Source organism: Spermophilus citellus, assembly GCF_964194105.1.
Source record: "Spermophilus citellus genome assembly, chromosome: 2".
Classification (NCBI taxonomy): Eukaryota; Metazoa; Chordata; class Mammalia; order Rodentia; family Sciuridae; genus Spermophilus; species Spermophilus citellus.
The window spans coordinates 163,162,932-163,177,295 of NC_138183.1; the positions used below are offsets into that span (position 1 = coordinate 163,162,932).

A 14,364-nucleotide genomic window follows, 5' to 3' on the forward strand; every position below is an offset into this window, starting at 1 on the left:
AGACCTTGTCAGTGAGACCTGATGCTTTAAGTTATGGTGGTTGAAGAATTTTTCTTAATTTAGGAATAATCTCACTTAGTATGACAGAGGACCAAAAGCCTTAGATATAATGCTTCATAAGCAATTCCCCTTCACTTCTTTTCCCTGTGGGTTGCCTTCTGTAAGTTCACCTGTTGCTCCAGGTCTTCTCTGTATTGTTTGCCTTTAGAAATGTTATATCTTTTGCTCAGTGTCCTATTTTTGTGCAATTATATCCCGGCAAGTGATTGGAGGTAATTCTCTGTCATCCATTTACAAATTATCATTTAAGTTAGTGCATTCAGGGTTGACAATGCATCTCCTCATTTTATGTGTTAATTTTATAATATAATAGTCACTTAGAAGTTTTACCTCCCCTATGCCCAGAATCTCGTTGGAAAACATTTCACTGCAGCTTCCAAATACTGGAAGTATTACAGAGAATTCTTTGGAAATATGCAAATGGAAGCTGCAAAGATGTTTTAGAGGGTACAAGTTATTTCCTTGTATGAGGTCCATTGCTATCTAGTAGGGTACCCATGAGTTGAAAGGCACTAATTAGCTTTGCAGCATTTACTAATTGGCATCTTTAGACTGAGAGGCATGCCTGGCAACAGTCCTAGATGTTAGACATGGTCAGTTTGGTTCCATTTAACAATTTTTGTTTGGCTATCTCATCATTAAGAGATTTATGCATAGAACCATCATAGAATGTATATTTGTATAATAAAGTTTTATTATATTTTGACCTTACAACAACTCTAAGAAGTAGTTATCCCAGAATTCCCTATTTGATTAAAAAAAATAAATTGAGGTTTAGAAAAATAAATGCTGTATCCAAAAATCACACAGTGTAGCCTGGAATTAATTCCTTTCAGCTATAATTTTCTCTGCGTTGGTGAAGATAGAACAATGTATTTCAATTTAGAGATGGTTAGAGGCTTGGTTTTTGGAGGCACTCAGATTACATTCTGACTCAGACACTTATTACCTAAGTGACTTTGGGCAAGTTTTAATTTTTTTTTAGCCTCTCTGGATTTCAGTATTTTACATTTACAAAATTGGGGTAATGCTTCTTCCTCCCTTACAGGATTGCTATTAGGATCAAATGACTTGGTGCATGTAACATGTTGGACATGCCTGACACTCAGCACTCTGCACATTGTTGGCTGCTGTTACATTGTTTAGACTTGAAAGCCATCAGCCCTGTGCCATTTATGTGGTTCTTTTTGGCTTAAGGGTTCAAGTGTGGAGCCATATGCCCTTGGAAGCTTTAGATATGGCATGATCCGTTTTCCTGAGACAGTGTGTGGAAACAATGCTATCTTGTTTTGGTTGGTATTTTCATTCAGACTGAACCAAAAGGACTAAGAAGGTGACCAGTAAAGCATGTATTGCCTAAAATTTCCCTGTTAAGAAAGTAGTGATCATAAGAGTTATTCAAATAACTATGAAACATCAAAACTTTGGGAAAGTGAGTTGATACCATCACTTTTTTGTAACCATTAAAGACAAACAATAAATGGAAATAAGGAATTTCACTTGACCCATGGAAGAATTTCCTAATGATCACCCATATGAAATGAGTTACTGATGGAGGCAGCAGTTTTTGAGAGAGAGTGCACAGGAGACCCACGTCTTTGCTTCTTTCCAGCCTTGTAGCTGAGGCAAGCACTTTCACCTCCGATTTTCGGTTTTCTTCTGTCAAGTGTGAATAATTAAATCTGAGGCTTAGAGGATTGTTGTGGATATCTACTGTGATGAGAGGAAAAATAAGTGATCCATAGACTGAGGTGTTATGCAAAACCATGGTGGTGGTATGATTCTCTGGAATTCTTTGAAGACATCAGACATTCTTGGATGTGATCCTTTTTGAAGGCAGGAAAAAAGCTAAATAAATGACTACTCTCATTTCATTTCAAGGGGATGTCTTCAGTTAAAATTAGTATTGATAGCATTAGGTCTTATAACAAGTTGAAATTCAATGTCTACTTTTTGGAAAAGCATTAACTGAAATAACAAAGGGGAAAATACTTAGAAAGCAAACATACTTTGTAATAGGAAGATTTAATTATCATATTGATTATATGTTAGGTATATTCAGTTCTAATCAATAATTACAACAGTAATGGCCACTGTGCATTGCTAATTAGAACATACTTCTAATAAGACAAAGGATATGAGTTTGAATGTTCTTTTAAGTAAATTAGCATAATGTTAGTCCTTATTCTCCTCCCTAATAAGATCACTCAACTGTATATTCATATTTACCAGGAGAATCAAGTAGAGATTGGGTGAAATTTTGCAGATGTTCAATTAGTATGGATGGAAGAATGCCAATTATATTATAGTGCACCTCTAACTTTTATGTTTATCTTTTAGCACATGTATCATTTTTGCCTTTTGCAAAAAATCATTTGTACTACTAGTTTGGTTCATTAAATTACTGGTGTTGATCACTTAAAATGGTATTCTAGATTTGAAAGGTTATCATACTTCTAAATTGTGAGATCAGAGAAGGTATTCTAATCACCAGTGTATTCTGACACAGCTTACATGGGTTTCACGTGGCAATGTTGTACTTGAAAATGACCCTGAGAACTATGCATTTCTTGTAAGTATTTTTCAGATGGGAAAATGGAGGAATTTTTTTCCCAAGATTTCTTACTCCCAGGTGAAGAGATTTGGGCTAATTTTATAAAAAGGTCAGTAGCACAGCTGGTCTTGAAATACAAGGTCCTGACTCAAAGTTCTATATTTAATTTGCAGTCTATTTTTTTTTGTTTATATGTAGTAAGTTCAGTCACAGGGTGGGAAAAGAATATCATGTCTGGATATTTAGTAAGATTAATGATAACTATAATATGTCTCTTTCAGAAGTGAATGGGTTGTTTGAAGTGACTTATTATTTTGATTAATTTTATTAACAATGACAGTTATATAATTTAATCCATCGATGTCTATAGGCATAGTTACAAGATATTTTGATTTCTTGATATGATGGAATTTGGCATAGGGGGTCCTAATAAGCAAAATGCTCTTATGTTGTGGAGAAGGTGGTGATCTCCAGGTTGAGATTTGGAGGATAAGATGGGTGGGTTCTTTCCCCTCTCTCCAGCTTATCTTTCGAGAACAAGTCTGTTTCACCACTGGAGGTTCAGACTGTGTTATGATTTGGAGAGAAGCACATTTATACCACCATTTACCTTAGGACTGAGGGTTGAGTTTTTGAGGGAATGAGACGGGATTCTTCCTGAACACTCTATGAAATCAGGGCACTAAGAAGATTTGACATTTTGTGGAGGGACAGAGGACAATATGCAATAAAAGTTTTTGAGGTACCTGTTCTGGGAGTTTAGATTGTGGTAGTAGAGACTGGGGTCTATCAAAAGGCAGCATGGAGACTCTGGGAGCCCAAAGGCTGGGGAAGAGTTGAGCCAGGGGGTGAGAGATAGCTAAGGAAGGGAATGTGGAAGTGCATTTAACATAAGATCTACTTCATAATTTTGCCCATTAGCCTTCCTGTTAGTGCAGGTTTGATTTAAAGAATGTTACATGTTCTCAAGAAAAAATCAATTGGTTTGTATACATGTGATTCTTTAATTTTGTGTTAACATTAAACAATTCTTTGGTATTGAAAATAGTTTCCTCAGGGAGGAACTGATCTCTCTCTGAAAGAGGGTTTCTTTGATTATTAGCCATGTTATGTTGAGCAGGTCACTTTCTCTCTCTTATTTTGGTTATTTTTTTTCATTCAGATGGTGATAACACTAGTCTGACTATTTCACTGAATAGGTGCAAGAATCAGTAAGGACAACATATATGAAAAACATGCATGGTAAAGTGCTCTACCAAATGTAAAACATTCAGCGTTATGTACAGTATAGGTTTAAGTTTTTGTTATTGGATTGTGGAGCCAGATTACCTGGGTTTTAATCCTGGCTTTGTTCCTTTTTACCTGTGTGACAAAGGGCAAATTAAAATTTCTTTGTCTCAGTTTTCTCATCCATAAGAAAAGGAAAATAACAATACTTACCTCGTAATGTTGATGTGAAGATCAAGGGAGTTAATATACAGAAGGGGCTTAAAGTGGTGGCAGGCATGAAGTACAGTAATCGTAATAGCTGTCATGTTTTTATACGCACATCAGCACAGAACTGAATGCTGACTTATGTGCATGAGGGTGAATTACTCAGAAATGAAAAAAAATCATATATTCATGCTTCAAGCAATATAATTCTTTGTTTGTCTAACAAATTCATATTTGATTATGAGCCATTAGTGACAGCTAACTGGGACTATGTTTGAATTTAGCAATTATGAGTGAGCATCTCTCAGAAGCTTACTTGCCTTGATATTTGAACAAAGAAACCACTCTCATTCCGCTGACTTATTCAGATAAGTTTTATGGAGTATTGGTCTAGTTCATCACATTTATGCCTTTAATGAAACATCTCAATCCTAACCACACACTTTAGAGGCAACGGGGTCCCCCCATACAAGTTGAATTGAAAAGTCTGTGGGGGACACTCAGACACTGAAAAATTTTAAAAGCTTCCTTGGTAATAGTAATGTGGGGTTGAAAACTACTCGCTTAGAGTGATAGTAGTTCAGAATATACCCATATCATTTAGTTTCATTGACAGAGGATACCCAGAAGCATTGACAGATGCTTTTTAAACATTTTTAGTTGTAGATGGACACAATATTTCATTGACTTATTTATTTATTTTTATGTGGTGCTGAGGATTGAACCCAGTGCTTCACATGTGCTAGGCAAGCGCTCTACCACTGAACCACAACCCCAGCCCTAGTTTCATTATAGATCATTTTATCACATTTAAATAAATATAATGATAACAGATATTGATGGGTGTTTCTTTTATGCAAGGAAACATCTTTATAGTTTTCATTAAATCTAATCTTGTGTGTGCTACTGAACAGAAATGAAAAAGTTTATTTTCTAGTTATCTGTTTTTTCTTCCTTGGCATGATGAAGGGCTGTGTATGTCAAATAAGAATGTAGAATCACAGTATGTGAGAGATGAGAGGGATTCTCAAGGGCATCTAGTGAAAAGAAGACATGCTATGTAGCTCTTCCTGGCTTGCAGGGATTTATTCACTTAGAGCTGTGTGATTTTGTAGCACTTGTTTAACTTCCCTGAGCCTCTACTTCATCTCTGATGAGATAAACATGCACTTTGTACATACAACTGTGTTTAATGCTGTGTATGTGTGCATGTGTGTGTGTGTGTGCACGCACGCGCGTGTGCACGCACACAGACACACACAGACACACACACACACACACACACACACACACATATCTTGATTCTGCCTTCTGCCTGATCCCCGCACCATCTGGCTCGGATATCCAGAGCAGGGACTGTGTGGGAGCCTCAGCAGGACTGTCTGAGCTTGCAGGGCCAGCTGCTGGGAACTGCTCCCTCCCACTCTTCAGGGATCATATCTCTGGCTCTGTTGGGATTGTTTCATGATTGCCTGTTTGGATCCCATGACCTTTCATGAATGAAACATTAAGTCTGTAGGGTCAGTCACTGCTAACCAAGTACAGTGATGCTGCCATGAGGCTAGTGACGAAGATCATTTTTTGTCATGTGATGGAAGCTTCAGGGTATCCTCTGTTTGAGCCCCAGAAAATGCTTGTGCAGGACACAGGTGGCTGCTTTCTTTTGTCAGCTATTTTCCACCCATGCTTCTTTGTGTTGAGTTAGAACAATGGGGAAGCCTATTGGAGGAAACAGAGAACCATAGCAGCCCTCTTTGATTTTTTTTTTTTAATGAAAATAAAAGTAGTTCTGTCTCTTCACTCTGTTTTTTGGATCCTCTTGCATAGGGCTTTAAAATTATTAGGACTTGCAGCTCTCCCAAGGTACATACTTTGTGTCTAAGGAAGGAGATTTCATAATTCATGGGCTGTTTCTTGTTAGTTGTAAAGTATGATGCCTGGGGTCCTCTCCTTAGCTGTGATGTTTTAGTGCTCCTCCCTCTTGTAGGCATGACTTCCGAGTTATTTTCAATCTTAATTTTGAGAATTCTGTTTGTGTTGTCATCTCTTTGGACTGATCTTATTGCTTCATTAGAAATATTGAGAAATTAGCCTGCCATTTTTCTGTTTTTTTTTTTTTTTCATTTTTGTTATGTGTACTGGACTGGGAGCCAACTTTTCATTATTAGAAATGGAGGTGGCTCTGTTTTTTTTTTTTTTTTTTTTGATAATGAAAATTACCACATACTACACTTGTTGGTTGGATTTTCTGACCTACCCCTTGTGTTTCTCCACTAGATAGTGACAGTTTTGAGGTTTCCTGCTTGGCATAGCCATAACTATCATTTATTATGCACATACTATATGCCAAGGACTGCTTATTCCAATTAATTCCCTTAAAAATAATATGTACATAAAGAATCTGTTTCATGGAGCTTAAACTGTCTGAAGTCATCTGATAGTAAGTCACAGAGCTTGATTTTTAAACTTAGTTTGACCTTACAGCTGCTTTTCTAAATCATCTTTCTAATTCCTTCTCAAAGGAAACAGTAGATACATATAAGGGGCATGAGATATTGGCTGGAAAAGGATTGGATAATACTTCATAGTAGAACACAGCTAAGGAGCTGCATTTCTTGAAGGAGAGAATAGAAGGACTGTGTGAGTGCAAAGCCCTTGCTTTTCCCACTCTATACCTTGACCTGCATCATTGTCAAGCTCGAGCACTTTGTAAAAGTTTGATGAATAAATGGCCTCTACCAGTCTCAAGGCAGAAGTTATCACTGTGGGAGGCTTTGTCCCATTGTGGTCTTCATTCCATGCTCTTTATTCAGGTCAGAGAGACCCTGAGATTATTCGAAGATGTCTCTCACCAATCAGGCCATAGATTGAGGTGATCAGTCAGAATCTAAAGACTGAAGTGTGGAGAGACATTCTGAGGGGTTGGAACTGTGTTGAGGTCAGTACTGGCTTGCAGGAGATGCTGGGAAGTCAGCCTTTGTGCTGTGGTGTAGGCCATTAGCTTGTGCCCACTGGCTTCTGCAAGAACAAGGAGATATGTATGTATATATATGCTTTACTAACTTGAAGCTTTGCAGGTTGTGCCCAAAGAGCATTTCCTTTTAACATATTTGTAAACTATAAATGTAACTCCTACCAAGTGAGGAAGTAATTGCTTCACACATAAAGAAGTCAGCTCTTTAAAGAGCTTAAGTCCTTTAACAAATGTCTTTTTTTAATGACTGGGAAATTCCTAGTATAGGAAAAAAATGTCCTTTTGTACAAATGAGGTCATTCTGGTCTTAATTGGCCCTGTGTACTCTACTTTCTGCTTTCTCTTCCATGTTTTGTGACCAGAGGTTATTGGAAGGATAATCCCTCTGTGGATATTCACTGCTTTGGGGGCATGTTGCCAAAGGGAAAGTTATCTTAGCTTAGAAACTGCCAACCCAGTGCAAGAGCCCCAGATCCCAGGGGTGTTGAGCCAGTGACTGATGATGATTGATTCAGGCTGGCCATGGTTTAGGTTGTTACGGCGTATTTTTCATGTATACTACAACCACTGCATCTGCTTCATTCTCTTTAGATCGCTCAGCTGCTCCACTGATTCTTGGCTCAGGAATGATTATTCTTTCCTAGGTGCATTGCATTTACTCTGTTTTGATTCTAGCCTGATGAATAGAAACATCTGTATCCATTTGAGATAATCTTTTAACCCAGTGTAAATGGAAAATACCTGCTGAAAGAAGTTGCTCTGTACCTTTCCTTTGAACACTCAGATACTGATTTTTTTCCTAAAATTAATTTGTGAATTGGCTTGGCTAACATGAAGAATATATTTGAGGCCTTAGATTCACACTGTGAAAGGGTCTTTCTATGTGATAGTGAAGAGTAGGTCTCAGTGGATGCCCCTGGTTTAATTTAAGCTCTCTTTCTTCTGACTTTAAAATAATCATTTCCTGCCAAGGAGGAGGTTATAGGTTTGATGAGTGTTAGGGAGATTGTCACACCTATCTTGCATGTTTTATAAAGGGATGAACATGAAGAGGGTCCAAGTGAAAACTGACGTAGATCTCTGTAGTCTCTTTTGATTTATATCTTTAAGACAGCCACTTTGAAGGAGTAGGATTAGATATTGATATGTATTAATTCTTCTTAGGTGCCAACACCATGCTGGATGTCTTTACAGATTACCTTTTTTTATAGGTACTAAGTTTGTGTAGTTAATTAGCAGCAGCCCTTGAGATTACCAAGTTAGGGTTCTGCCTCATATCTCAAAGGTTCTATGTTATATAATGGATCAATATTTTGATAAGTCTTTGATAGCTTTTTTCTGTTTGATTAATTATAGGTTTTTATTATTTAAAAAGCTTATTCTCTTGATGCTGAGAATTTGACTTTTCTTAATATAACTTCTTTTTTTAATTCAGTTTTTTTTAAGAGAGATAATTTTTTTTAATATTTATTTTTTAGTTTTCGGTGGACACAACATCTTTATTTTATTTTTATGTGGTGCTGGGGATCGAACCCAGCACCCTGCACATGCCAGGCGAGCGCGCTACCGCTTGAGCCACATCCCCAGCCCCATAACTTCTTAATAGAATCTATTTTCTGGGATATTTGAGTGCATTCATAGTTCCCTGAGTTTGAAACTCCAAGTTCAGGCCCGATAGCCTAAATAAGTCAGAAAATAACTTCTTGATCTAGAATTTAAAAACCCTATCTTGAGCTGTCCTGGGGAGGAGAGGATTATAAAATTCAGTCATGAGCTGCTGACATATTTGTTACAGACCCCATTTTTTTCCCCCATAGTAGTTGTGGCCCTTGTAGGAGGCTCCAGAAAGAATCCTTGCTTGAAATCTCTTGGAACACTGAGGAAGTCAGACTGACTGCTACTTGAAGTGATGGCTGTGGGGCTCTGGACCACCTGCCTCCCATCCTTCTCTAGCTTTCCCATTCGTCTTCTCAGATGTACAACTAATGGGGAAAAAAGAAAGATCATCTAATTTTAAAAATGTCTCTTGTTATATAGTGGGCTGCATAACTCAATTTATTGCTGCTTGCTACACCATTCTTGAAAGTCTTGTTAAAGCATAAAATGTTAAGATGTTCCCTTTCATTTCAGTTGGTCATTACCTCATGCAGATATACAAGCTGGGCAGGAAGAACTGTGACCTAGATTTCTGTAGTATACCCTCCCACTGCTCCCAAGGTCTCCATTGATTGTAGGCAGCCAATGAGTATTTCACTGAAATTCATTGATGGTTCAAAACAAAATTGAGGAAAAAAACTGGAAAATACTATCATACTTGAAATTGGGAAATTTTGGGTAAATTCTGAATGCCTCATTAGTTTCTGCAGGGAAAATATATGGCCCAGTGCAAAATGTGTTCATATTATAAAGTGAAAACTTGTGAGATAAATTAAAAGCTGCATCTTTGCTTAGAATGCTTAAAACGGGAATGACACTGATTTGCTGATAATGTATTTTTGTTGTTGTTGTTATCCTGTAGCCTCAGACGATACAGCAAACTCTCAAGAGGACATTGCAGTATTATGAACATCAAGTTATTGGGTGAGTAAAAATGGGTTTTGGTCATTAATGGGGACAAAATTAAAGGTGATTACTTACAAACAGGTGTTGAACATGTGGTCATTTTGTTATATATGTCAACTTTATCTCATAGCAGCTATGTTCTCAAAGTGTGTGTGTGGGGGGGACTGATGAGGGTCCCTTGGAGTGATTTCCTTTGGTTTATTTGTATTTAATTCTTTTACATGAAGTTTCTTTTTTGTTATTGTTCTCCTTTCCTTTTTGTCCTGCTTGTGTTCTTACACTCTCATTCCATGACTGAATCTCATAATTTGGCCTTCCTGCTGTGGTAAGATTTATTGATACCAACTAAGAGGCTTTGAATGTTAGAATCTTTAGGCAGAGTTTAATCAAAATACCTATTGGTTTAGCTAGAGTAACTTGCTACATATTTTTCTGAATTATTCCATATTTCTCAAATAGGATATGGTGTGAAGTAAGATTTGATATCAAAAGGTAGGAATTCAAGGTCTCTCCAGCAATTAGAACTTTTATCTCTTTTGTAAAATGTGATGATGGTAATAATAACTAAATCAAAGATCAGATGTCATAATGAAATGATATAATTTCAATGAAAGTATTTTATGAACAGAAAACTCTAAATGAGAACCAGGTATACTTTTGATTTTGATTTGCTTGGCAAAAGGCAATTGCTTGATAAAAGCCTAAATTTACTTTCTTGTGCAATGTAGCTTTTAAAATTCATTGACATTAGAGGCAATGTACATTTTTAAATCACCTTGTTGGTATTCTTTATATGCTTACAGTGATTTATCTTTGTAAGATTTTTAAGAACTTTTGAGAAGTCACAATTCAAAACCTGTTACTTCTTAAAATATCAGGGATCATTTTACATTATGGCTAGTGGTCATTGCAATAGGGATTAGTACATATTTTTGGGTATTTTGTGGTAGTGTGATTTTTTTTTTATTTTAACAAAACAGAAGGGAAGAAAAGGAACTAAAAATTAATCTTGGTACCTAGTACAATACCATGTACTTTTAAGTGCTTGATGATTGTTAATTGTCATTTCAAAGGGAATTGCTTTGAAATTTTGTCATACTAATCCTCAAGAGTGCAGTACTAGGAAAAACATTATTTAAACTCATGAGATGGCTTTTAGTTTGAGGCCATTAGTGATTTCAAATGGTTTATCCTAATGGAGCTAAAGAATGTCAAATTAATCTTTCCCCACACATTCTAAAATAAAACTTAATCACTCTCATTGAGCTTGCTACTTTCAAAGTATGGTGTATGGATTAAATTAGTTTAGAACAGTTTCTTGTATGTGGCCATCACTAATGTTTGCTCTTATGTTTATTAATTGCTATTAATATTTTTATGATAACACCAATCATCAAACCCAAATTAGTTTCTAGAATTATGAATGTTCTCTCTGTTCTAAAACTAAATAACTGAGATGATATTCTCACTTTTGAACTCAACTAGAGCTTCAAGGCAAATTGGAATAGCACTCTTAAGATATGATCAAAATAGATAAGTATATTGCAATAATCAGCAGAACATTTTTTTTTTTTTTTGCCATTAGTGGGATGGTGCATTCTCTTTTACCTAACAGCCTCAGCTCTCCTCTCTAGACAGACATGGCCTGTGATGTCCTTGTTCATTGCCTAACTGGTCTTTTCCTAGTTTGTTTATTATAGATGTAACATAAAGAATAAAGAGAATTTGTTAGAGGTCGGTTTTGATGTCCAACTTGATCCAAAAAGAGCTACTGGCGAACTTTTGTTGGGTGTGGCTGACTCTCAGATGTGAAGCAACTTTGCTCTCTCTTTGCCTCATGCCTTGGGCACAGACAGGGCTGGCCGGCAGCAGTTTGTCACACTTGCCTTTCTTAACTTCGTCTTCCCTTCTTCACTTTTTCTCATCTTATGACTTCAGGTCCCAATTCCCTCTTTTGCCTTTTAGACTCCATCTTTCTGTTTTCTATTGCTCTCTTCAAAACTGCAAAAAGAGAGCAGCTAATATCACTAACACTTGGACTAAAATGTGTTCACACCTATGTGTTGTTTCTCTTAAGAAAACACAATTTAAGGGTTTTTATCTCTAACTGTGAAAAGGAATGTGTTTCTTACAGTTAAGGGGATTTCAGGCAATGGAGAATAAGTAATGACAAGCATTATTTTACATATTTGGGGGGAGGTGAGAGAGAGAAGGAGATACTTTTTTTATTTTCTGAAATAGGGATTTCCTAAGGCTTGTCTTGAAGTAACTCAGCTTAGGTGCCTTGACTTGTGCTGAATCAGGGTGGATGAGAGGGTAGGGGTTAGCCCTTCTCTTTTTAAGTTCTTAATTTACCCTCCAACCACTGACCTTTCCATCCTCCCTTTCCTCTTCTCAAAACTCTGCCTTAGAGCTGCTTTATTTATCAGAGCTCTGGAATAGTGTATCATGCTCCTTGAATTCTTATGCTGGTTGCCCATAGAAACTCTGTGAGGCTTTTTTCGTCTCCTAAGACCTAGACTTGAATTCAGGGAGCAGCTGTTCAAAGGATCACAGATGGAGGATTGGGAGGGAGTAGATGAGAGAACGTCCTCTTGGGGAGTAAGATAACCTTTCTGTGCCAGCCACTATATCTTTAAACATTTATCCTACTCCTTAATCTATCCATTCACTCATTCATTTATTTATTCATAGAGATCACTTACATTGGGAAAAAGAGTGCTAAAATAATTTATTCATGCTGTGTGATAAATCTTCCTTTCATCTCTACTGCCATCATCATCTCTCACTGAGGGATTCTGATCTAGTTTTCTGGCTTCTACTGTCCCTTAATACTGGGTTATCACTACACCAAAGTAATTAAAAAATGAGATCATGCTACTTTCTTATTTGAAACCAATAGTTCTCAAATATTAATGTGCATCAGTGGCCCCTTGAAGTCTTTTTAAAATGAAGTTTTCTGGACCTATTGTATTTGGGCTTTTCAGAGAAATAAAACCAATAGAACTTATGTTTTGTGTGCGTGTGTGTGTGTGTGTGTGTGTGTGTGTGTGTATGTGTATGCGCGCGATCAGAGGCTGAATAGTCTCCCAATGGCCATCTGTAGGCTAAGGCACTGGGGAAACAAGTAGCTGTTTGGTCCAAGAAGCTGGAAGCTTCAGAACAAGAGGGACCAATGATGCAGCCCCAGTTTGTGACTGAAGGCCTAGAAGCTCCATGGAGAGTTGCTGGTGCAAGTTTGGGTGTGAAGGCTGAAGAACCTGGAGCTTAATGTCCATGGGCAACAGTAAAAATCTCAGTGGTTTAAGAAGAGTTGATCATGCATGTGTGTTTTAGCTTCCTTCTTTTTCCACTTTTTGTTCCATCTGGGTCCCCAACCATTGGGTGGTGCTGCCCATGCAGGCCTTCCACGTGCAGTTGGCCGACCCACATGACAATCATTTCTGGAAACACCCTCACAGACACACCCAGGAGTGTGCCAGACTAAATTTTCCAAGCATCTCTCAATAATGAGGTTGACAGCAAAGATTAACCACCACATTTACCCCCAGAGTTTCTAATTTTGTACACCTGGGGAGGTATCAAGTTCCAGGTAATACTGATGTTGCTGGTCCAGAGATCACACTTCAAAACATCTACTATAAACCATATAATGGTTTATTTTGATAGGGTATAGTCTGATTCTTTCTGTTATCTGATCTATACTTATGCTTCTAATTTTTTGTTTTATCACTCCGTCCCTCTTTTCATTACATTTCAACTCTTGGTTCCTCAACTGTACCAAACAGCCTCAAGGGCTCTGTATGTAATGTTCCATTTTCTTGGAATGCTCTGTACCCAGATGTTTACATGGTTTATTTCTTTTGTGCATTCAGGTCTCTGATCAAAGGTCATCTATTAAGACAAGCCTGTCCTGAGCACCCAAGGAAAAGGAGTCCTCCAAGCCCACCTGCAGTCATTTTCTCTTATACTACCCTTTATGATTTCATTTCATAGGGCTTATCATCAGCTGATATTATTTTGTTCATTGTCTCATTTTCCATGTTACTTTTACATAAGTGCTTGGCATGTAGGAGGAATCAAGATCTTTCTTGGAGGGAGGGAATGAATAAATCAATAAATTGCATGCTAGAGGTATGTATACATAGTTTTTTAGTAGCATAGTGAATAAGAGAGTCGATTATGCATGGGAAGTATGTGCAAAATGAGGGGTTAAAATAATCTCCAGTGTATATTATGGTTGTAAATTTTATAGTTTTAGTATCCTGGGCCTTTTTCTTCATGACATAAATTATACTGATTCATATACATATTTTCTCATTTATACTTAATATTCTGCCCTGTGTATCTGATTGACTTTGTGGAAACTCTGATTACTCTATGAACTCTACACATTGGTGTTGACTTGGAGAGCTTCTTGTCTGTGTAGCAATCTTCTTCCTTCAATATAAAATCAGAGATGGGTGGTGAATGTCTTTAACTCTGTTTCTACAGAATGGATAAGCTGTTGGGGCTATGTAGGATAGAGAGCACAGTGAGAAGTATAAGGGATCAGTAGGAGACAGGGATTCAGTTTAGGAATTAAGAGGAACTCAGGATTGAGGAATATCTGTTTATGATGACATTTCTTTGTAATGTCTTTATTGCCATTTTCTTGTGCTTTTTCTTCTCTCTGTGGGTCTTTGTTCCATCTGGGCCCCCAGCCATTGGGTGGTGCTGCCCATGCAGGCTTTCCCCATGCAGTTGGCTGATCCACATGACAATCATTTCTGGAAACAAA

General features: G+C 37.3%; 1 protein-coding gene across 1 annotated transcript in view; it reads left to right on the plus strand.

Moving 5' to 3' along the window:
- Positions 1–14,364, plus strand: part of GUCY1A2 (guanylate cyclase 1 soluble subunit alpha 2) — a 297,421-nt gene that overhangs the window by 16,859 nt on the left and 266,198 nt on the right. Inside the window, exon 2 of the mRNA XM_081278772.1 lies at positions 9,541–9,602. Coding sequence (XP_081134898.1) covers positions 9,541–9,602 — 62 coding nt within the window. The remainder of the gene's footprint in view (positions 1–9,540; positions 9,603–14,364) is intronic.